Source organism: Hemiscyllium ocellatum, chromosome 44 (assembly GCF_020745735.1).
Source record: "Hemiscyllium ocellatum isolate sHemOce1 chromosome 44, sHemOce1.pat.X.cur, whole genome shotgun sequence".
NCBI classification, from domain to species: domain Eukaryota; kingdom Metazoa; phylum Chordata; class Chondrichthyes; order Orectolobiformes; family Hemiscylliidae; genus Hemiscyllium; species Hemiscyllium ocellatum.
In genome coordinates this window covers 11436461-11458216 of record NC_083444.1, presented here as the reverse complement: position 1 = coordinate 11458216, position 21756 = coordinate 11436461, and the positions used below count along the sequence as shown (strand labels likewise).

The following is a 21756-nucleotide window of genomic DNA, read 5'->3' as shown; positions in this document are numbered from 1 at the left end:
ATTTTTTACAGGACAAAGAGGTCTGCAGCTATTGGGAAACATTGCAAAGGCTCCGGTGCTTTAAGCAATGGAATAATTACCTCACGAAGTCGAGGTGCTGCAAGGATGTAACAAAGCAGATCAATGATGGTAGCAGAAATGGCCAGAACTGGAGAACAATGAGGAGGAAGGAGGGAGGAGGGAGGAGGGAGTACCACAAATGCAATAGGAACTGACCAGTCACCAATAAAGCCAGAACATCAGACTAATACAAGTTCACAGATGGCGACTACAGATGGGAGGTGCAAGACCTGGAAAAATCGATGCACTGAGAACAACCAAGCTCACAATGCCGTCAAAACCAAGGAACTCATTATTGACTTTCGGCGAGATGTCACTCATTCCACTCCCCCCACCCCACACACAGATTAACAGCACAGAGGTGGGGACGAGCGGAGAGTGTCAAGTTCCTGGGAGTAGTCATCGACAACAAGCTTTCTTGGACACTTCATGTGGACGCACTGGTTACAAAGGCCCAACAACGTCTCTTCTTCCTCAGGCAGCTGAGGACATTTGGCGTGACGGCGAATACCCTTGCCAACTTTTATAGGTGTGCCATTGAGAGCATTCTGCCTGGATGTATCACCACCTGGTACAGCAACTGTACCATTCAAGATCGGAGACGGTAACACAGAGTGGTGAACTCAGCCCGGACAATCACAAAGGCCAACCTCCCATCTACAGAATCCATCTACCAGGCCCCACTGTCAAGGAAAGGCTGCCAGCATTCTCAAAGATCCATCCCATCTCTACAACCTCTACCATCGGGGAGAAGGTACAGAAACCTGAACACACACACACACACACACACACACACACACACACACACACACACACACACACAAGCCGGTTTCACAACAGTTTCTATCCTACTGTTGTTAGAATACTGAATGGACTCACAAACTCCTAACATTCCCCTGTACCTGTGTCTTTGTTTTTACTGCTGTTTACCTATTATTTATTTATCTACGCTACTAAACTCTGTGGTCGGCCTGTATGCTCACAAGACATAGCTTTTCACTGCGTACACGTGACAATAAATTCAACTCGAGGGTGTGGGACTTGCTCCCCTTTGGGAAGAGGGAGGTGAACAGATAAATTGAAGGGCAAAACTGAAAGAGAAGAGGAGTAAGTAACAGGGTAAAATGACAAGGGGGTGAGGGGAGGCCAGTTGGGCCGTATTGTAAATTGGCAGTAGTTTTATCGTGTGGATCCTGGCCCTGCCGACAGTGACCGGGGCGGGGGAGGGGGTCTGAAGGGGAACCCGGAAACTCACCTATCTCCCGGTTCAGGATTTTCTCCTCCCTGTTGCCCACCGGCTCGATCACCTTCAGGAGCGGCTGGAACAGCCTCAGGTCGCACAGTCTCCGCGTCTCATCGTAGAACTCTTCCCGCTCCGCCTCCTGGGTCACCCCGACAAAGATGTACGAGGACTCGTCCTGCAGGAGGAGAACGGACATTAGCGCGGTGCCGTGGGTGAGCAGCGAATCATCAGGAGGGGAGGTTCGCCCAGCTCGACGGGGTCAAAGGTCCGTGGGCCTGCAGCAACTTGGCAGCTCAGGAGTCACGAGGTGGAGGAGCTGGTGTTGGACTGGGGTGGACAACGTTAAAAAAAATCCCACAACACCAGGTTACAATCCAATAGGTTTATTTGGAAGCACTAGCTTTCAGAGCACTGCTCCATCTCCACTAACCACCTGATGAAGGAGCAGCGTTCCATAAGCTAGTGCTTCCAAATAAACCTGTTGGACTATAAGCTGGTGTGGTGTGATTTTTTTTTAAAAAGTCTGTGCCTGACTGTTCTCTCCATCCCTGGTGCAGCTCATTTTAGGATTACAGGAAGGATGTGGAGGCTTTGGAAGGGATGCAGAGGAAATTTACCAGGATTTGGCTGGTATGGAGGGAAGGCCGAGGAATGTGAGGCTGTTTTCGTTAGAGAGAAGAGGGTTGAGAGGTGACTTAATTGAGACACATAAGATAATCAGAGGGTTAGATAGGGTGGACAGCGAGAGCCTTTTTCCTCAGATGGTGAAGGCTAGCACAAAGGGACATAGCTTTAAATTGAGGGGCGATAGAAATAGGACCGATGTCAAAGATAGTTACTTCACTCAGAGGGGCGTGGAACGCACAGCCTGCAACAGTAGTAGACTCGCCGACGTTAAGGGCATTTAAGTGGTCATTGGATAGGCATATGGATGAGAATGGAATAGTGTAGGTTAGATGGGCCTTCAGATTGGTTCCACAGGTCAGCACAACATCGAGGGCTGAAGGGCCTGTACTGTGCTGGAATGTTCTAATTCAAAGGATAAGTGACGGTGCAAGCATAATGGAGCCAGGAAGGGACGGGTTCCTGTGAGTCTGTGTATGTGTGTGTCTGTGCCTCTTTGCAAAGAACCATCCATCATTAAGCTGCTGTCTCCCCTTTGAAAGGTAGGCCTAGTCCGCAGCTCCATGATGACCCCTCTCCAGAAGTAGGGCAACCAGGCAAGTTCCCAAGTCCATTCCAGTCAACATGAGGATGGAGCTTGGGTGAGATCAGCACCAACCCGACCCACACTGGCCTCCCAAGGCAATAACCCCTGCAGCCACCCACCCCGTTGCAGTGAGAAGCTGCAAATGGTTGTGTGCGTGCTACTACTGAGTGCTGGTGGAGGGAGGGGATGTTTGGAACTGTATAACCAGCTCAATTCCAAAACAGCGACACCACCCCCTTCCACGGATTCCCGCCCTCCCGAGACACGAACCTGAAGGAGGTGGAAGAGCGGGTACTTTCGAGATTCCCGGAAAAGCTCGTGCTTGATGCTCGTCAACGTGGCCTCTCGCAGACACTCCAGCGTGACGATCATCCCGTTAGGAAGGCAGCAGTCCACCAGGATGCGGGGGGGCATCAAGTGTAGGCCCCATAGCTCCCCCGAGGACGGGCGGGGAGGCATCCTGGCCGGGGGCGTGCGGGCGAGAGGTCCCTCAGCTCACGTTCGTCGCTGCAGCTGCCTGGATTAACTGGAGAGACAGGGAGAGACAGAGAGGAAGAGATGATCATCAAGAACATCAGCAACGCGACACAATTGGAAAGGCAGTGCCCAACTCAACAACAACAACAACAACATGCTGCATTGGTATGATGCCAGACACAGACAGAGAGACAAAAGAACCATTCCAAGGCACTGAAACAGAAAACGGAATTGTTGGAACAGCACAACAGGTCTGGCAGCACCCATGGGAGAGAAAGTGGAGTTCACGTTCCCCGTAGTGTTCGCCTGGCCCTCTGCCATTATTAGCTCAGTAATGTCCTGACCATTCCTCAGGACGGGCAACGTGAGTATGAGCCGGCATGTGGGAATGCTGGGAGGCTGACCACTCTCGACGCAGGCAGGTTAGAAAAAGGCATGTATCATTTAAACAGGGAGAGACTGCAGGACAGAGGGATCTGGGTACATTCATCCACACACACACACACACACACACACACACATATAAAAAATACAGATAGGTATGGGAACATCTGAGGAACATCAATGCAAAAACAAAAAAACCACTGCTTTTGTGCAAGGGTTCACAGCAAAGAAGCCGCAGCAGGACATTTGAGACGACCCTGTCTGGGAGCAGGGTGTTGCAGGAAGTGACCACATCAGTTGCCCAGTCTCGGAGCCTGACACTGCACTGGGTCCCAGGTGAATCCTCCTCCCTAGCAGGACCAGGAGAGGAAATCCTGCAGGGATGCCAACCAGGAGGGCTGATGCGAAGGAAACGTAAACCAATCTGGAGGTTGCCCTGAGTCTCTGTGGGAGACAGCACTTCAACCTTCCTGTGTAGGGGCCAAATGGAATAGGAACCCCTGAGCAAGCCTAACCTCCGCCCACCAACCCAGAAGTTGCTATTAATGGGCGAGGATCTCAGTGGTGGAGAGGGTGACCTAGGTCACATTCAGCCCAAAAGGAAGATTCCTTCCAGGGCACTGACAGAATTGTGACAGCGGTGGGCTGAATGGCCTCCATCCACAGAGGGCCAGGAACATCAAGGTCAAGTCTCAAAAGGTCACGGTCAGAGAACCTTGCGTTCCTGCACACTCCAGGGGCTTGACCAGCCTAGAACAGTGACTAGCAGCACTGGGGCATACCAAGTCACCCTCCACCCCCAGATTGGAGGGTGAGGGGGGGCATTCAGTAGTAGCAGGGTGTACCATTGAGAACATCCTTCCTGTAACAGGGTGACCAGAACAGGACACAGTTACTCCAGAAGAGGCCTCACCATCGTCCTGTACAACCTCAACATGGCGTCCCAACTCCTGTACTCCAAGGTCTGAGCAACGAAGGCAAGCATGCTCAAGGCCTTCTTAACCAGCCTGTCGACTGGAATGCAAACTTTAAAGGATTATGTACCGGCACCCCTAGGTTCTGCAACACTATCCAAGGCCCTCCCATTAACTGTACAAGTGGAGTGCATGGTTTGTTTTACAAAGGTGCAATACTTTACACTTATCCAGATTGAACTCCATCTGCCATTATCCAGCCCATTGACCCATTTGATCAAGCCCCCTTAGTAACCTTTCTCACTCTGTTCATATTCAATTCATTTATATAAATACAAAAAGCAGTAGTTGGGTCAGAGGCCTACACAGTCTGAAAAGCAACCCTCTGTCTCCTGCCTTCAAGCCAATCATAACCAGCTAAAGAAAGGGCACCAGTTCACAAAATAACACATCGTTTAACACTGACCCCAAAACATAGATGTGCTGAGTTGCAGCCAGGAGAGACACAGAGAGAGAGAGAGAGAGAGAGAGACAGACAGACACAGAGAGAAGAGGCACACACAGATGTACAGAGAGAGAGAGACAGATTGAGAGAAAGGAGAGGCACATACAGACGTAGAGAGAGAGAGAGACACACAGATGTACAGAGAGAGAGAGAGAGACACAGATTGAGAGAAAGGAGAGGCACATACAGACGTATAGAGAGAGAGAGAGAGAGAGAAAAACACACACACAGCCAGCAAGTGAGTGAGAGAGAGGGTAAAACAGAGGGAAAAAAGAAAGAGCACAGAATAAGCTGAGAGGGGGCAATTGATGCCCTTATCACATCCTAAATAGATGGGGAGGGGAGAGAACAGCAGCACTTACAGATATTATCCCAGTTTTGTGACTGCCTTTTGCTGTGCCCCTTGTTTAAATAGGATTAACAGGCCCCTCTCCCATCCCTGTCCAAACAACTCCTACTGGGAGGGGGGTGTACAGTAACTGACGTTGCTGATGCAGTCCGTGTGTCGAATAGCGATTCGGTTTTTCCCAGAGACACGGACACGGAAAGCCAGAGGTTTGGCACCGACCTGCAACTTAATGTTGACCAGCCAGGCGGTCGGCAGATTTCAAAACTGGGGGCAGTCTTTTGTCCAAAAGACAATAGAGTAAAAGTAGACACGCCTGTGAGAGCTCTGGCTGTTGTAAAGCCGCAGCACACTTGTTACAAAGTCCTGTCCTTGCACTGACAGGAGCTGGTGTCTCTCTCCACAGGCCAACACAGCATCCTGTTTACCTCAGAGCTGCCTGCAGGAGAGAGAGGGAGAGACACACAGGGGGAGAGACACAGAGGGAGAGACACAGAGAGAGAGACACAGAGAGAGAGAGAGAGAGAGAGAGAGACACAGACACACACACACACACACACACACAGACACAGAGCAAGACACAGAGAGAAAGAGACACAGAGAGAGAAAGAAAGAAAGAGAGAGAGAGACACAGAGAGAGAGAAAGACAGAGAGAGAGACACAGTGAGAGAGAGAGAGACACAGAGAGAGAGACACACACACACACAAACGGTGGGGGGGAGACAGAGAGAGAGAGAAAAACTACTGATTGGAATCTCCATTTCCTTCAAATCAGGAGGCTGTGGGCTTGCCCCCCATACCCAGAGAGGGGCAGGTAACCCATGTGTTCACCCCCGTGCGCAGGTACGGGTACCAAGGGAGTGCTGCGCTGTCAGGAGATGCCAACCCTTGGATAGGCTGCTGGACGGAGGGGTCTGCCCACCCAGTTGTGTTGTCAGAGCCCCCACAGAAACATTGTGCTACGGCAAAGCCTGGGACCCTGGAGCAGCTGGAGAAACTCTGTAGGCAGCGACTTTGCTGTATCCCATTGGATTCAGCACCCACTGATTAATTACAATGCCTGAAAACCATCGTCACCACCCTTATCCCTCCCACTGTCCCCAATCCAGAGGGCAACAGTGGTGGCTCAGTGGTTAGCACTGCTGCCTCACAGCGCCAGGGACATGGGTTCAATTCCAGCCTCGGGTGACTGTCTGTGTGGAGTTTGTACATTCGCTCCGTGTCTGCGTGGGTTTCCTCCGGGTGCTCCGGTTTCCTCCCACAGTCCAAAGATGTGCAGGTTAGAGTGGATTGGTCATGCTAGATTACCCACAGGTTAGGTGCATTAGTCAGGGGTAAATATAGGGTAGGGAAAATGGGTCTGGGTGGGTTACTCTTTGGAGGGGCGGTGGGTGTGGACTTGTTGGGCCAAATGGCCTGTTTCCACACTGTTGGGATTTTAATCTAATCCAGTTTCCACACCTCTCAGACACACACCCAGACCTAGAAACACCATGATTGATTGGTGGGAGACAGTGCCCTACAGAAGCACAGAACCCCGAAGAGCATGGAAACAGGCCATTCTGTCCAACAAGCCCACACCAACCCGCCGAAGAGTAACCCACTCAGACCCACTCCCCTACCCTATTATCCTATATTTACCTCCGACCAATCCCCCCTAACCTGCACATCCCTGGGCACTATGGGTAATTTAGGTAAAAACAATGACTGCAGATGCTGGAAACCAGATTCTGGATTACTGGTGCTAGAAGAGCACAGCAGTTCAGGCAGCATCTGACGATTTCCCTGCTCCTCGGATGCTGCCTGAACCGCTGTGCTCTTCCAGCACCACTAATCCAGAATCTGGTTTCCAGCATCTGCAGTCATTGTTTTTACCTAGTTGATTTTAACCCTACTGCGAATCCTCTTGCAAGGATGCCTACCTTGAAGAAGTTTTCCTCCTCTCTCTACTATGGGTAATTTAGCATGGCCAATCCACCCTAACCCGCACATCCCTGGGCACTATGGGTAATTTAGCATGGCCAATCCACCCTAACCCGCACATCCCTGGGCACTATGGGTAATTTAGCACGGCCAATCCACCCTAACCTGCACGTTTGGAGAAAACCCAAGCAGACGCGGGGTGACAGTCGCCCAAGGCAGGAATCGAACCCGGGTCCCTGGCTCCATGAGGCAGCAGTGCTAACCACTGAGCCACCATGCCACCTACCATCTTTCAGGATGGTGGCAACGTGTCCAACAGGGTGGCTCGGAGTGCCAGCATCGTAACTCACAAGGGCGAGGGAAGGAAGCAGAGAAGGAGGAGCAATCAAAGGCCTGGCTCCCCCTGTGCCCCGCGAGCCATCCTGGCCTGTGTGCCCACGGCTCGGCCGGTGGATGGAGCCGGGTCAGTTCGGCCACAGGAAAACCTGGAGCAGACGGCCCGCAAACCAGAGCGGGGGGGGGGTCCCCTTCGGGCCGACCACAGCAACAGTGTGAGGATGGGGGGGAGGGGGAAGATCAGAATGTGTCCCGCATCTCTGACCCTACAACTCTGCTAGCTCAGTGGATGGGAAAGATGGGTGAGAGATTGGGGCGGGGGGGGCAAGTGTGCGTATGAGAGAGAGAGAAAAAAACAACTCCACATTCACCCTGGAAGATGCCTTCTGCTCCCTCCCCATAATTCTGGGCTCCCCGTCAAGAATGAATAACTCTCTTCCCTTCCCCCTCTCATTTAATTAGCCAATTTTGAGCTGGATGAGCTATAAATCAGGCCGAAACCCGGCCTGACCAGAGGGATGCCAGGGAGCCAGAGCTGCTGCTGCCACCATTTTGATGCTGAGGGAGCTCTGCATTTAATAAACACCGAGCCAGTACAACATGACGGGCAGGGGAGAAGGGATGGGGGGGGGGGGGGGTGATAAAAAAGGTCTCTCTCACCGCGACAGTACACCCACTTCTGGTCCCCGCAGCCCTTACTGAGAACCTGCCTCACTTTCCGAACCAAGACAAAAATAAAAGTGAGGACTGCAGATGCTGGAGATTAGAGCCGAGAGCATGGTGCTGGAAAAGCACAGCATCCGAGGGAACAGGAGAATCAAGGTTTCGGGCAAAAGCCCTTCATCAGGAATGATTGGATGTCACGAGGCCCTGGGGCAGACAGCGATCATGGAGACGTCCAGGCCCAGTCAGTCAGGGAAATGGTGAAGGGACTCTAATCACCCCACCGTCAGTCAGAAAAATCGAGATGGGGCAGGATACAAAAGCCAGAACTGCTGGGTCCAACGGACCATAGAATGCCTACAGTGCAGAAGCAGGCTGCTCGGCCCATCAAGCCCATGCCGACCCTCCAAAGAGCACGGCGCTGGAAAAGCACAGCAGGCCAGGCAGCAATCGAGGAGCAGGAAAAATGATGTTTCAAGCAAAAGCCCTTCATTAGGACCTGATTTTAATGATGTGGAGGAGCTGGTGTTGAACTGGGGTGGACAAAGTTAAAAATCACACAGCACCAGGTTATAGTCCAACAGGTTTATTTGGAAGCACTAGCTTTCGGAGCGCTGCTCCATCATCAGGTGACTGTGGAGCAGGATCTTAAAACACAGAATTTATAGCAAAAGAACTTTGTAACTTTGATTTTTAACTTTGATCATTTTGCCTGAAACGTCGATGCTCCTGCTCCTCGGACGCTGCCAGACCTGCTGTGCTTTTCCAGCACCACTCTCTTGACTCCGATCTCCAGCACCTGCAGTCCTCCCTTTCGCCTCCTGTAGAGCATCCCCCGATCCTTGCAACCCTGCATTTCCCCCTGCGACTAACCCACCGAGCCTGCGCATCTCCCAGACGCTACGGGACTATTTCCCACGGCCAATTTGCCCTAATCTTCGGACCGTGGGAGGAGACCCACGCAGGGGGCAGGGGAGAACGTGTAATCTCCACGCTCAGTCGCCCGAGGGTGGAATCGAACCTGGGTCCCTGGCGCCGTGAGGCAGTGGCACTAGCTGCTGAGCCCCACCCTGCGCTGAGCGCTCACAAGAGGGAGGATTCCAACCTGGGTGACACCTGCATCCCATGATGTGATTTTAAAAACAAAACAAACGGGACTTTCCTCTTATCTGAGCTGGCTGTTTGAGAGAGTCAGCACTTTAACCCTCCAACACGGCCTAGTCTGTACACCGGGGGGTCAAATCCACCATTCCCACCCCCCCAGTACCCTACTACAGGGAGAACCTTCCAGCAATGTCACCTCAGGAGGGGCCATCTCTTGACCCAAGCCTTGAAATGAAGGCCTGTTCTAGCTTCGGGGTTGGACTTAAAATGATCAAAAGTTAAAAGTTCTTTTGTTATAAATTCTGCGTCTTAGGGGCCTGCTACACCTGATGAAGGAGCAGCGCTCTGACAGTAGGTGATTCCAAATTAACCTGTTGGACTATAACCTGGTGCTGTGTGACTATTTTTTTTTTAAAAAGCTGTCCAACACCAGCTCCTCCAGATCATTAAAATGATCGAGCAGCGCTACTGGAAGGGGAGGAGCAGTCCAGGTTTTCCCCAGGGTCAATATTCATTCCTCACAGACGTACATTTACAGGAAGGATATTATTAAGCTGGAGAGGGTTCAGAAGACATTGACCAGGATGTTGATGTTGCTGGGAATGGAGGGTTTGAGTTATAAAGGACAGGCAGGGACATTTTTCATAAGAGCACAGGATGCTGGAGGGGGTGACCCTTATAGAGAGGTTTATAAAATCATGAGGGGCCCCGCATGGGGGATTTGAAGACTAGGGGGGGACACGCTCTTAAGGAGAGAGGAGAAGATTTATTAAAAGACATGAAGAGCCATTTTTACAAAAGAATATGCACACAGTGGGTCGTGTGTGGAATGAACTTCCAGAGGAAGTGGTGGGTGCAGGCACAGAATCCACACAGTGTGGAAGCAGGCCATTCGGCCCATCTAGTCCACACCGACCCTCCGCAGAGCATCCCCCCCCCCCCCCCCCATTCTATCTCTGTAACCCTGCATTTCCCATGGCTAACTCACCTAGCCTGCACATCCCTGGACACCATGGGCAATCCATCCTGACTTGCACATCTTTGAATTCTGGGAGGAAACCGGAGCACCCGGAGGAAACCCATGCAGACACGGGGAGAAGGTGTACGTTTAGGAGACGTTAGACAAACACGGGAATAGGAAAGGCTTAAAAGGGATACGGGGAGAAAGTGAGGTCTGCAGATGCTGGAGATCAGAGCTGAAAATGTGTTGCTGGAAAAGCGCAGCAGGTCAGGCAGCATCCAAAGAGCAGGAGAATCGACGTTCCGGGCATGAGCCCTTCTTCAGGAATGTGGGATATGGGCCAAACGCAGGCAGGTGGAACTAGTTTAGTTTGGGATTATGGTCAGCACAGACTGGTTGGACTGAAGGGTCTGTTTCTGTGCTGTACGTCTATGGAAAAAAAAAATCTGGTCTATAATCACAATGCTGTGTGTGGGAGTTTGTTGTGCACTGTTGCCCTCTCTCTGCTGTGGGGGAAGACTACATTTCCTCAGTGGTTCACTAGCTGTGAAGAACCCTGGGCTGGCCCGAGGTTGCGAAAGGTGCTATTTAAATGCAACTCTTCCCCTCATTCACACTCTGCATTTAGCCACTTCCCACGCTGATGAATCAGAGAAAACTCAGCACTCCGCTTTCTTTCATCTCTCTCTCTCTCTCTCTCTCTCTCTTAATTGCGGGCTAGACCTGACACACACATTTTCGCAGTTACTGAGCGGAGGGGCAGTTTTGTAACACAGAAGCAGCTAAGTTAGCAACCCGTCGCCCACATCAAAAATCAGAGAGAGTGTGGCACGATCGGCTTTGTGTGAGGGGAGATCACAGACGCACAGAGATGAAAATCTCTGCGGCGTTTCGGCAAAGCCGGTTCCGGTACGTGCTCTGAAAGAACCAGGCAGATTCAATTCACTGGCTACGTGAATGAAGCTACAACGCTGTTGCTAGGCCGTCCTCTGGAGAAAAAGGGAGGGAGCAGAATGTGAAAGGGCACCAGAGGTCAAGACAAAGAGATGGGCTGGAGAGAATAAGAGGGGGGGGGTGACCCAGAGTGTGGCAGAGAATGACATGTCTCCATCTTCCCCCATTCCCTCTCCCACAGCTCCCGGAATCGACAGAGTGCAAAAACACTGCAGCAAACAACACATCGCCTGTTAGTGTCAGGCTGTCTCTGTAAAAAACATTCACATTTTTCTTCTGGAGTCAGAGGTGTAAAGCATGGAAACACATCTTTAGATCCAACCCGTCCATGCCGACCAGATATCCCAACCCAATCTAGTCCCACCTGCCAGCACCCGGCCCATATCCCTCCAAACCCTTCCTATTCATATACACATCCAGATGCCTGTTAAATGCTGTAATTGTACCAGCCTCCACCACATCCTCTGGCAGCTCATTCCACGCCCGTACCACCCTTTGTGTGAAAAGGTTGCCCCTCAGGTTCCTTTTAAATCTTTCCCCTCTCACCTTAAACCGATGCCCCTCTAGTTCTGGACTCAGGGAAATGACTCTCAAAACTAAATCTTCCCCACACCTCCCTCCAAACATAGAGCTACAGGATCCATTCTATCCACTTACCCCCACCCTCCCACCCCCATGAGCTGGACATCTTCGACCTAGAGCACAGCAGGAAAGGGATGCCATTCGGCCCACTGATACTGCTGGGCTAGTCAATCAGATCGTGGTTGATCTGGTGACCTTCCACCCCCCCTCCGCTTATTCGCCCTCGATTCAAACGCGGTCTCAGCCGTCAATACAGGGATCCCCTGCTTTTCCAAAGTTCCCTTTACACCACTTCACTTTTAAAGACAGACCTACATCGGTACCTGCTTTCGCTAACCGAAAGAAATCCTAAGAGGATTATCACTTTTACGAAAATAATTTTCCCCATTTAATTGCTTTTCGATTTACGCCATTTCGGCTTACAAAAGGTTTCATAGGAACGCTCTACTTTTGGTTAGTGGGGGGGGGGGGGGGGAGAGAGAACCTGTGTTCTTAATGACCCAGCCTTGACAGCTCTCTGCAGTAAAAAGAATTCCACAGACTCATTCCCCTCAGAAGAGATTCTTCCTTGTCTCGGTCTTAAATGGGAGAGAGAGCTGGGGTAGACTTGATGGGCTGAATGACTTTCTGTTGAAAATGTGTTGCTGGTTAAAGCACAGCAGGTCAGGCAGCATCCAAGGAATAGGAAATTCGACGTTTCGGGCATAAGCCCTTCATCAGGAATCAGGCTTATGCCCGAAATGTCGAATTTCCTGTTCCTTGGATGCTGCCTGACCTGCTGTGCTTTAACCAGCAACACATTTTCAGCTGTGATCTCCAGCATCTGCAGTCCTCACTTTTTACTGAATGACTTTCTGAACTAGTGTGAACGTTAGCGTTCGTTCCCCACTTTCCCTTTGACCCAAGTCGTGTGTCAGACTTTGCACGAGGTGCTGTAACACACATTAATTCTCAGTTATCTGGAAACAAGTATTTTTACACCATTGAGTGTGAGAGATTGCTGCTGTCACCCCCACACCCACCTCCCCCCCCCCAAACAACAGGAGGGGGACAGATGCAACTCCTTCCACTAATACAAACAGGAGACAGCGGACTTCTACTGACAGACCGAACACACACCCAACTACAAGCACAAGAGAGGGGCTGTTTTCCCTGGAGCGTCATAGGCTGAGGGCTGACCTTTTATGGAGGTTTATAAAATCATGAGGGGCATGGATAGGGTGGAGGAGTCCAGAACTAGCGGGAGGAGGGGAAAGACTTAAAAGGGACCCAAGGGCAACTTTTTCCACAGAGAGTGTGGTACGTGTATGGAATGAGCTGCCAGAGGAAGTGGTGGAGGCTGGTACAATTACAACATTTAAAAAGGCATCTGGATGGGTATATGAATAGGAAGGGTTTGGAGGGATATGGGCCGGGTGCTGGCAAATGGGATGATTTTAGGTTGGGATAACTGGTCGGCATGGATGAGTCGGACCAAAGGGTCTGTTTCCGTGCTGTTCATCTCTAAGACATATTTAGCAAGCCTCCTTTCACAAGCTCAGAACATCACCACTGAAGTACCTTTGCAGTGTATGTACTGTCAGAAATAAGGATGCTGTGAGCCTTTCCCACACCCCACTAAACCATCAAATAATTTAAAGAATACAAAAAAAAGAGTACCGAAGTCGAGGAATTTATTTTGGCAGGGCAGCAGGAAGGGTACCCTTGTTCCTTTCCGATATATTCGCTTTGGATTTGGACAATCCCACCGAGAGTGTAGACATGGGGCTGGAGCCCCATCAGAAAGGTGGCATCTCCGACAGTGCAACACACTCACGACACAGCCACTGGGGAGCTTCAGCCTGGACTGGCTCCCAAACCAGAAACCTGGGGCAGCACGATGCCTCAGTGGTTAGCACCGCTGCCTCACAGCGCCTGGGACCCAGGTTTGATTCCAGCCTCGGGCAACTGTCTGTGTGGAGTTTGCACGTTCTCCCAGTGTCTGCGTGGGTTTCCTCCGGGTGCTCCGGTTTCCTCCCACAATCCAAGGATGTGCAGGTTAGGGTGGATTGACCGTGCTAAATTACCCCATAGTGCCCAGGCATGTGCAGGTTAGGGTGGATTACAGGGTGACCTGGACAAGTTAGGTGAGTGGGCAGATGCATGGCAGATGCAGTTTAATATGGATAAATGTATGATTATCCACTTTGGTGGCAAGAACAGGAAGGCAGATTACTAACTCAATGAAATTAATTTAGGTAAAGGGGCAGTACAGAGAGATCTGGGTGTTCTTGTACACCAGTCAATGAAGGCAAGCGTGCAGGTACAGCAGGTAGTGAAGAAGGCTAATAGCATGCTGGCCTTCATAACAAGAGGGATTGACTATAGAAGCAAAGAGGTGCTTCTGCAGCTGTACAGGGCCCTGGTGAGACTACACCTGGAGTACTGTGTGCAGTTCTGGTCTCCAAATTGGAGGAAAGACATTCTGGCTATTGAGGGAGTGCAGCGTAGGTTCACGAGGTCAATTCCTGGAATGGCGGGATTACCTTACACTGAAAAACTGAAGCAACTGGGCTTGTATACCCTTGAGTTTAGAAAACTGTGAGGGGATCTGATTGAGACATATAAGATTATGAAAGGATCGGACACTCTGGCAGCAGGAAACATGTTTCCACTGATGGGTGAGTGCCGAACCAGAGGACACAGCTTAAAAATACGGGGTAGACCATTTAGGACAGAGTTGAGGAGAAACTTCTTCACCCAGAGAGTGGTGGATGTGTGGAATGCTCTGCCCCAGAGGGCAGTGGAGGCCCAGTCTCTGGATTCATTTAAGAAAGAGTTGGATAGAGCTCTCAAAGAAAGTGGAATCAAGGGTTATGGAGATAAGGCAGGAACAGGATACTGATTAGGAAAGATCAGCCATGATCATATTGAATGGTGGTGCAGGCTCGAAGGGCAGAATGGCCTACTCCTGCACCTATTGTCTATTGATTGGCCATGCTAAATTAGGGTGGATTGGCCATGTCTTTCCTCATTCCTGAAGAAGGGCTCATGCCCGAAACGTCTCTTACTTCTTGGATGCTGCCTGACCTGCTGCGTTTTTCCAGCAACACATTTTCAGCCATACTAAATCATCAAGTTGTGTCCAGGGTGTGCAGGTTGGGTGGGTTAGCCAAGGGAAAGGCAGAGTTACGGGGATAGTATAGAGGGATGAGTTTGGGTAGGATGCCCTTCGGAGGGTTGGTGTGGATTTGTTGGGCCGAATGGCCCGTTTCCACATTGCAGGGATTTCAGTTTAGATACAGATGAGCTGCAGACCCACTCGCTTACACGGGATGAGTGTAAAAGACAGATTTCATAATTAAAGAGAGTGTTCAGAATTTCTTGACGAAAGTGACAGAAGCAATCGCACTCAAATGGTGTAAAAATACTCGTTTCCAGATAACTGAGAATTTAATTTATGGGCGGCTCAGTGGTTAGCACTGCTGCCTCACAGCGACAGGAACCTGGGTTCAATTCCTGCCTCGAGCAGCTGTCTGTGTGGAGTTTGCACATTCTCCCTGTGTCTGTGTGGGTTTCCTCTGGGTGCTCCGGTTTCCTCCCACAGTCCAAAAAAGTGCAGGGTAGGTGAATTGGTCACGCGAAATTGCACAGAGTGTTGGGTGAAGGGGTAAATGTAGGGGAATGGGTCTGGGTGGGTTGCTCTTCAGAGGGTCGGTGAGGACATGTTGGGCTGAAGGGCCTGTTTCCACACCAAGTAACCTAATCTAATGTGCGTTTCAGCTAATGTGGAAAGGCTGACATGAGATTCCGGTCAACAGGAAAAAGGGGGAAGGAACATGAACATTCACACTATTTCAGAAAGTCATGGGTGGCCATTCAGCCCATCAAGTCTACCCCAGCTCTGAGTCAGAGTAGGGAAGACCACAGGAAGTCAGTGATCAAATCTCTCAGCCATAATGACCCACTTGCTACAACCTCTGCAGTAAAGGATTCCACAGATTTATTACGCACAGGAGACAACATTCCTCCTTGTTTCCGTCTTCCGAGAGGATACCCGCTGGTCATAGACTCTCCCACACCAGTCAGAACCGCAGTCACAGCCAGCCAGTCCTGTACCCCTGGATCTCGGACAGACACCCAGTCTCCCAAGTACACGTCCAACTTTCCAACCGGGTTTCGATATCAGAGGATGTTATATACCCCAACAAATCAAGAGTCATACAGCGCAGAAACAGACCCTTCGGCCCAACTCTTCTGTGCTGACCAGATTTCGCAAGCTGACCTAGTCCCGTTTGTCTACATGTGGCCCTCAGCCCTCTAAACCTTTCCGATTCATGACCTGCCCAAATGGTTTTTAAACGTTGTACCTACACCCACCACTGGCAGCTCATTCCATATACGCACCACCCCCTGTGTCAGAAAAGTTGCCCCTCAGGTCCCTTTTAAGTCTTTCCCCTCTCACCTTAAACCTATACCCCCCAGTTTTGGACTCCCCTACCCTGGGGAAAAGACCTTAGCTATTCACCCAATCTATGCCCTTCATGATGCTTTTAAATCTCTAAAACAAAAGGTCACCCCGCCTCCCACACTCTAGGGAAAAAGTTCCAGCCATTCCCTGTAACTACAGTCCCAATTACATCCTTGTATATCTTTTAGATTAGATTAGATTACTTACAGTGTGGAAACAGGCCCTTCGGCCCAACAAGTCCACACCGACCCGTCGAAGCGCAACCCACCCATACCCCTACATATACCCCTTACCTAACACTACGGGCAATTTAGCATGGCCAATTCACCTAACCCGCACATCTTTGGACTGTGGGAGGAAACCGGAGCACCCGGAGGAAACCCACGCAGACACGGGGAGAACGTGCAAACTCCACACAGTCAGTCGCCTGAGGTGGGAATTGAACCCGGGTCTCAGGCGCTGTGAGGCAGCAGTGCTAACCACTGTGCCACCGTGCCACCCTTTTCTGCACCCTTCCCAATTTAATAACATCATCCTACAGCAGGGAGCCCAGAATTGTACCCAGTATTCCAAAAGTGGTCTCACCAATGCCCTGTACAGCCACACATGCCCTCTCACCTTCTATACTTGGTGCACTGACCAATAGCTGAAGAAGGGCTCATGCCCGAAACGTCGATTCTCCTGCTCCTTGGACGCTGCCTGACCTGCTGTGCTTTTCCAGCAACACATTTTCAGCTCTGACCAATAAAAGGTTCCAAATATCTTCACTATCTTGGCTACCTGCGACTCCACTTGCAAGGAACTATGTACCTGCACCCCTAGGTCTCACTGCTCAACAACGCTCTGCAGGACCTCTACCGTTAAGTGAACAAGTCCTGCCCTGGTTTGCTTAGCAAAACGTTAACACCTCGGATTTATCTAAATTAAACTCAGTGGCCCAGCTGATCAAGGACGGTGATGAAGAGTTGGTAGGCAAGAAAAGGCTAGATTTCACAGTGCAGCAGATTAAAACGACAGGACATCATCTCCAAACATACTACAGTGGCTCAAGGTTGAAAGGAATTTACTGTAGACGATCCAAAATACTTCAGCTGTTCATTGGGAACAGATGGAGAGAGCACGGTGAGGCAACATGGAGCCCTATATAAATATCGCAAGAAAAGAAACAGCAATCTCCCCGTTCAAAGCAGTCTCTTGCTCTTGGCAAGGCTGACATCTCTGGAATAAAAATTACAAAGTTCTGGAGAAATCCAAATCTTCACTCCTCCAAAAAGCAAGCTTCACATCCAACCAGAAGATCTGATCCGATTTGCAGCCCCTGCTTCCCCCAATAATACCCCAATCAGCTCTACATTCTCATGTCCGAGCCTAGAGGAGGCCATTGGGCCCATTAAGTCCACTCTGCCATTCAATTAGATCACGGATGATCTGATCACCGACGTCCTGTGGCCTTTCCCACTATCCCTTCCCGAATAAAAATTTCTCTCGGCCGTGATACACTCGCCACAATCTCTGCTGTAAAGAATCCCACGGACTCATTACTCGCGGGGTGGGCAAGAATTCCTCCTCCTTTCCGTCTTAAAATGGGTGACCCCTTATTCTGAGGCGATGCTCTCTGCTCCTGGACTCTCCCACACAACGAAGAAACAACCTCTCCACACCTCACCTGCCAAGTTCCTTATGTCTCAGTAAGGTCACTTCTCGTTATTCTAACGACCATTTCAGAGCACAGGCCCTATTTACTCAACCTCTCCGCTTAAAATAGTCCCTCTGTTCCCAGAATTGGCCTAATGAGCTCTCTCTAGGCTGTCACCAAAGCCTGCATTTCTTCCCTTAGATAAAAGGGGACTAAAATGGTTCACGGTACTCCAGGTGTGGTCTGACTAATGTTTTATACAGTTTTCAGCAAAACCTCGCTGTTTTAATATTACAGTCCCTGTGAAATAAAGGCCAACATCCCATTTGTTCGGAGGAAGGGTCACTCAACCTGAAATGTTAAGTCTGGGCTTTCTCCACTGAGCTTTTCCAACAACTTTTGATTTTGATTCCATCGATCTCCCTATTGAGCTGAACTTGGGTGCCAGCTTTGCAGAGATTCAGGCACGAGGATGCCCAGATCGCTCTGCGTGGATAGTGGTGGGAGAGCCAAGATGGCGGCATTGGCACGGTCGGGAGCGCTAGGCTTCCCGAGCTGGTAAAGCACCAGGCCAGGCACATCCTTCTCTCTCTCTTTCCTGTCTTTTTCTTTCATCTTCCGACGTCATGGGGAAGCTGGAGCGTGGTCAGATGGGTCTTCGGCAGCAGCGATGGCAGGAGCGTACACTGCTGGCCGTGGTAGGCCTGGAGCCTGGACTCAGGAACTCAGTGGGCCGTCGGTTGCTATGGAGCCTGGTACCCAGAGCAGGGCTGTGTTAGACCCATGGCGGTCCCGGTCCGGACTGCATTAAAAAAAAAAGACCCTAACGCTGGACTTGAAAACATATTTATTTTTCTAATTCATTCCTAAAATTTTGCACCTGGGTACCTCTGTAACCAAAATGGCGCCGTAAGAGGCGACTTTGTAAATTTGTCACTGCGCTCACGTGACGATATACCTAATTCTGATGCTAACTCCTTTTGCCAGAGCGCACAACCCAACATTTCCCTCACATTTTCTCCAATGGCCAAGTCCCCTCTCGCTGAACCGGGCAACATTGTTCTGACCATCCTCACCGGTCTTCAATACCTCCTCTCCCCACGACCCGCAATCCTCCTCCTCCACAGACCCAAGAAACTAGGCCGACATTCCCATCTGTTGACACTGAGGGAGGGCCACACTGCTTTTTTTTTGGGAGGTGGTGTCACTGTGACATGGCTCCGAGCTGAAGGCCTGTCTGTCCTTCCCTGCTTGAAGCAGCCTGAGCACTCATTTCAAAACAGGAGGTGGTTGGCAGACCTTCTCCCAGCGCCTCACCTGATGTGTGGCCTTCAATCCGTTCATCGTCGTGTCGGCGTTTGTGACACCTCATCACGCAGAGTTTGGGGAGCCGGTTTCCCACTTTACAACACTTCAGCATGCCGTAAACCACAGTGCAAACTCGGGACAAGTATAAATCGCAACTCTCTTTCGGCGTGGATTTCTGGGGTTTATCAAATTCGTTGAAGAGTCACTGGATACCTGCATCTACACGATCGCTCTAATTCCCAGAGAATAGCTATCTCCGCTCCCTGCTTCCCAGGAGGAATGGACACCAACTTTTCTTGGGGACCAGTGTGTACAGCCTGTTTAAAGATTTCTTTGTACTGATGGGGTTGAATTGCACATGGTCGCTTTGGCATTCACACAGGGAGCGACGCGGGGCACACGGCCTAGTGAGGCGATGTCTAGGAGAGTGCCAACACTTTCAGTGAGTCACGGATATCTTCCATCCAAGTCGTCCGTGCTGACCAAGCTTCCCAAACAGGACTAGGCTCATTTGTCTGGGTTTAGCCTATATCCCTCCGAACTTTCCTATCCTTGCACCTGCCCCAATGTCTTTTATTGGTCATAACTGTACTGCATCTCCCACTTCCTCTGCAATTCATGCTCGGTGTATGAACTGCTCACTGTAAAAGTTGCGCCTCAGGCCCCTTTGAAATTTTAATCCTCTCGCCTTAAAATTACGCCCCCCCTCAAGTTACAGAGTCAGGCAGCATTGTTAGGTGGTGGCCCCCAGGGATCTATTACTACACGCAAGGTGCTCAGAAATGTGGCAGTGATCACAGGAGCTGTTTGGAGTGGTTCACAATGCTTCTATGAGGTGAGCCAATTTTTGCAGAGACTATTTTTGTAGGTGATTCAATAGTTAGCACTGCCTCACAGCACCTGGGACGCGGGTTCGGTTCCAGCCTCGGGCGATTGGCTGTGTGGAGTTTGCACATTCTCCCCTGTGTCTGCGTGGGTTTCCTCCGGGTGCTCCGGTTTCCTCCCACAGTCCAAAAGATGTGCAGGTTGGGGTGGACCGGCCATGGGAAATTGGCCAAAGTGCCCAGGGATGCACAGGCTAGGTAGATTGGCGATGCCGAACTGCCCATAGTGTCCAGAGGTATGCAGGTTAAGTGGGTTAACCGTTAGAAATGTAGGGTTACAGAAGTAGGGTAGGGAGGGTGGGTCTGTGTGGGATGCTAGATTAGATCACCTTCAGCATGGAAACAGGCCATTTGGCCCAACAAGTCTACACTGACCCTCCGAAGATTAACCCACCCAGGCCCATTCCCCTATCCTATATTGACCTCTGACTAATGAGCCTAACACAATGGGTAATTTAGCATGGCCAATCTACCCTAACCTGCACATCCCTGGGCACTATGGGTAATTTAGCATGGCCAATCCACCCTAACCTGCACATCCCTGGGCACTATGGGTAATTTAGCACGGCCAACCCACCCTAACCTGCACATCCCTGGGCACTATGGGTAATTTAGCATGGCCAATCTACCCTAACCTGCACATCTTTGGACTGTGGGAGGAAACCCACGCAGACACGGGGGAGAATGTGCAAACTCCACACAGACAGTGGCCTGAGGCTGGAATCGAACCTGTGACCCTGGTGCTGAGCCACAGCGCTGCCCCAAAAATGCTCGTTGGACATTCAGTGTGGATTCAAAATGGGCCGAATGGCCTGCCTCCACACTGTGGAGATTTTTTTTTCTCTGAGAAAGAATAGGTAGAGCTGGGTAGATTCCTGCTAAGCAGGGGGGTGACAGGCTTGGGGGAGTGCGAATGAGGTGATAAGTCAGATCAGCCACAATCTGACCGAGTTGTGGAAGGTCCAGGTGTCACCTGCTCCTGATTTCGGTGGCCGAGTTTGATGGCATTTCGAGGGATGGTGGGAGCAGGCTGAATTTGGAAAGGGTACCACATGCAGCGTCAGCATCTCACCTACACACCACCTCGCAGTGACAAACACAACATGCAGCATTTGTCTGCACGTGTACCCCAGTGTCCTCACCTCAACCCCCCACCCTCCCTTCTGAGCGACTCTTGAACATCTAGTACTGGATAGGCAGGTAGCTGGCCCTCCAGTTCAACATGGGGATGACTGACGCCAACTGGTTTCAGTCCCTGTGCCAAACTTTGTTCCTCCACGCGCCAAACCCCATTCAAGCTTCAAAACCATTGGAACATCAGAATTAGGGGCTGAATTGCCTAATCCCGCTCCTCGATACTGCTCAGGCATTCTACGTGACTATAGCTGCTCTAACCTTGGTCTCAACACCACTCTCCTGCCTGCTCCCTTTATTCTGCTTTTCATCAGAAACATAAATCAATTCTTTTCTTCAACCTGTTGATCGATTCTGCCTACACTGCACCCTGGGGCAGCACGTCCCACAGATTCACAACCTTCTTAGACAGAGGTCATTTCTTCTCAGTCTCAGTTTTGTACCTAACCCCCCCACCCACTGTATCTTGTTCGGGTCTGTCCCAAGTGGGGAAACATCTATTCAACGTCCACCTCATTAATCCCCTTTAGCATTCTCATTCTTGACTTTGGGTGGGACGTTACTCATGTCCCCCCTACACACTAACAGCACAGAGGTGGAACGAGTGGAGAGTGTCAAGTCATCCACAAGCAGCTTTCTTGGACACTTCATGTGGACGCACTGGTTACAAAGGCCCAACAAC

At 50.7% G+C, this 21756-nt stretch overlaps 1 protein-coding gene across 1 annotated transcript in view; it reads right to left on the bottom strand.

The window, feature by feature from the left end:
• LOC132835344 (phosphatidylinositol 4,5-bisphosphate 3-kinase catalytic subunit alpha isoform) overlaps window positions 1-21756 on the bottom strand; it is a 75640-nt gene that overhangs the window by 40467 nt on the left and 13417 nt on the right. Inside the window, exons 2-3 of the mRNA XM_060854789.1 lie at window positions 2784-3039; window positions 1316-1478 (exon numbers count right to left, since the gene is read on the bottom strand). Coding sequence (XP_060710772.1) covers window positions 1316-1478; window positions 2784-2972 — 352 coding nt within the window. The 5' untranslated portion in view covers window positions 2973-3039. The remainder of the gene's footprint in view (window positions 1-1315; window positions 1479-2783; window positions 3040-21756) is intronic.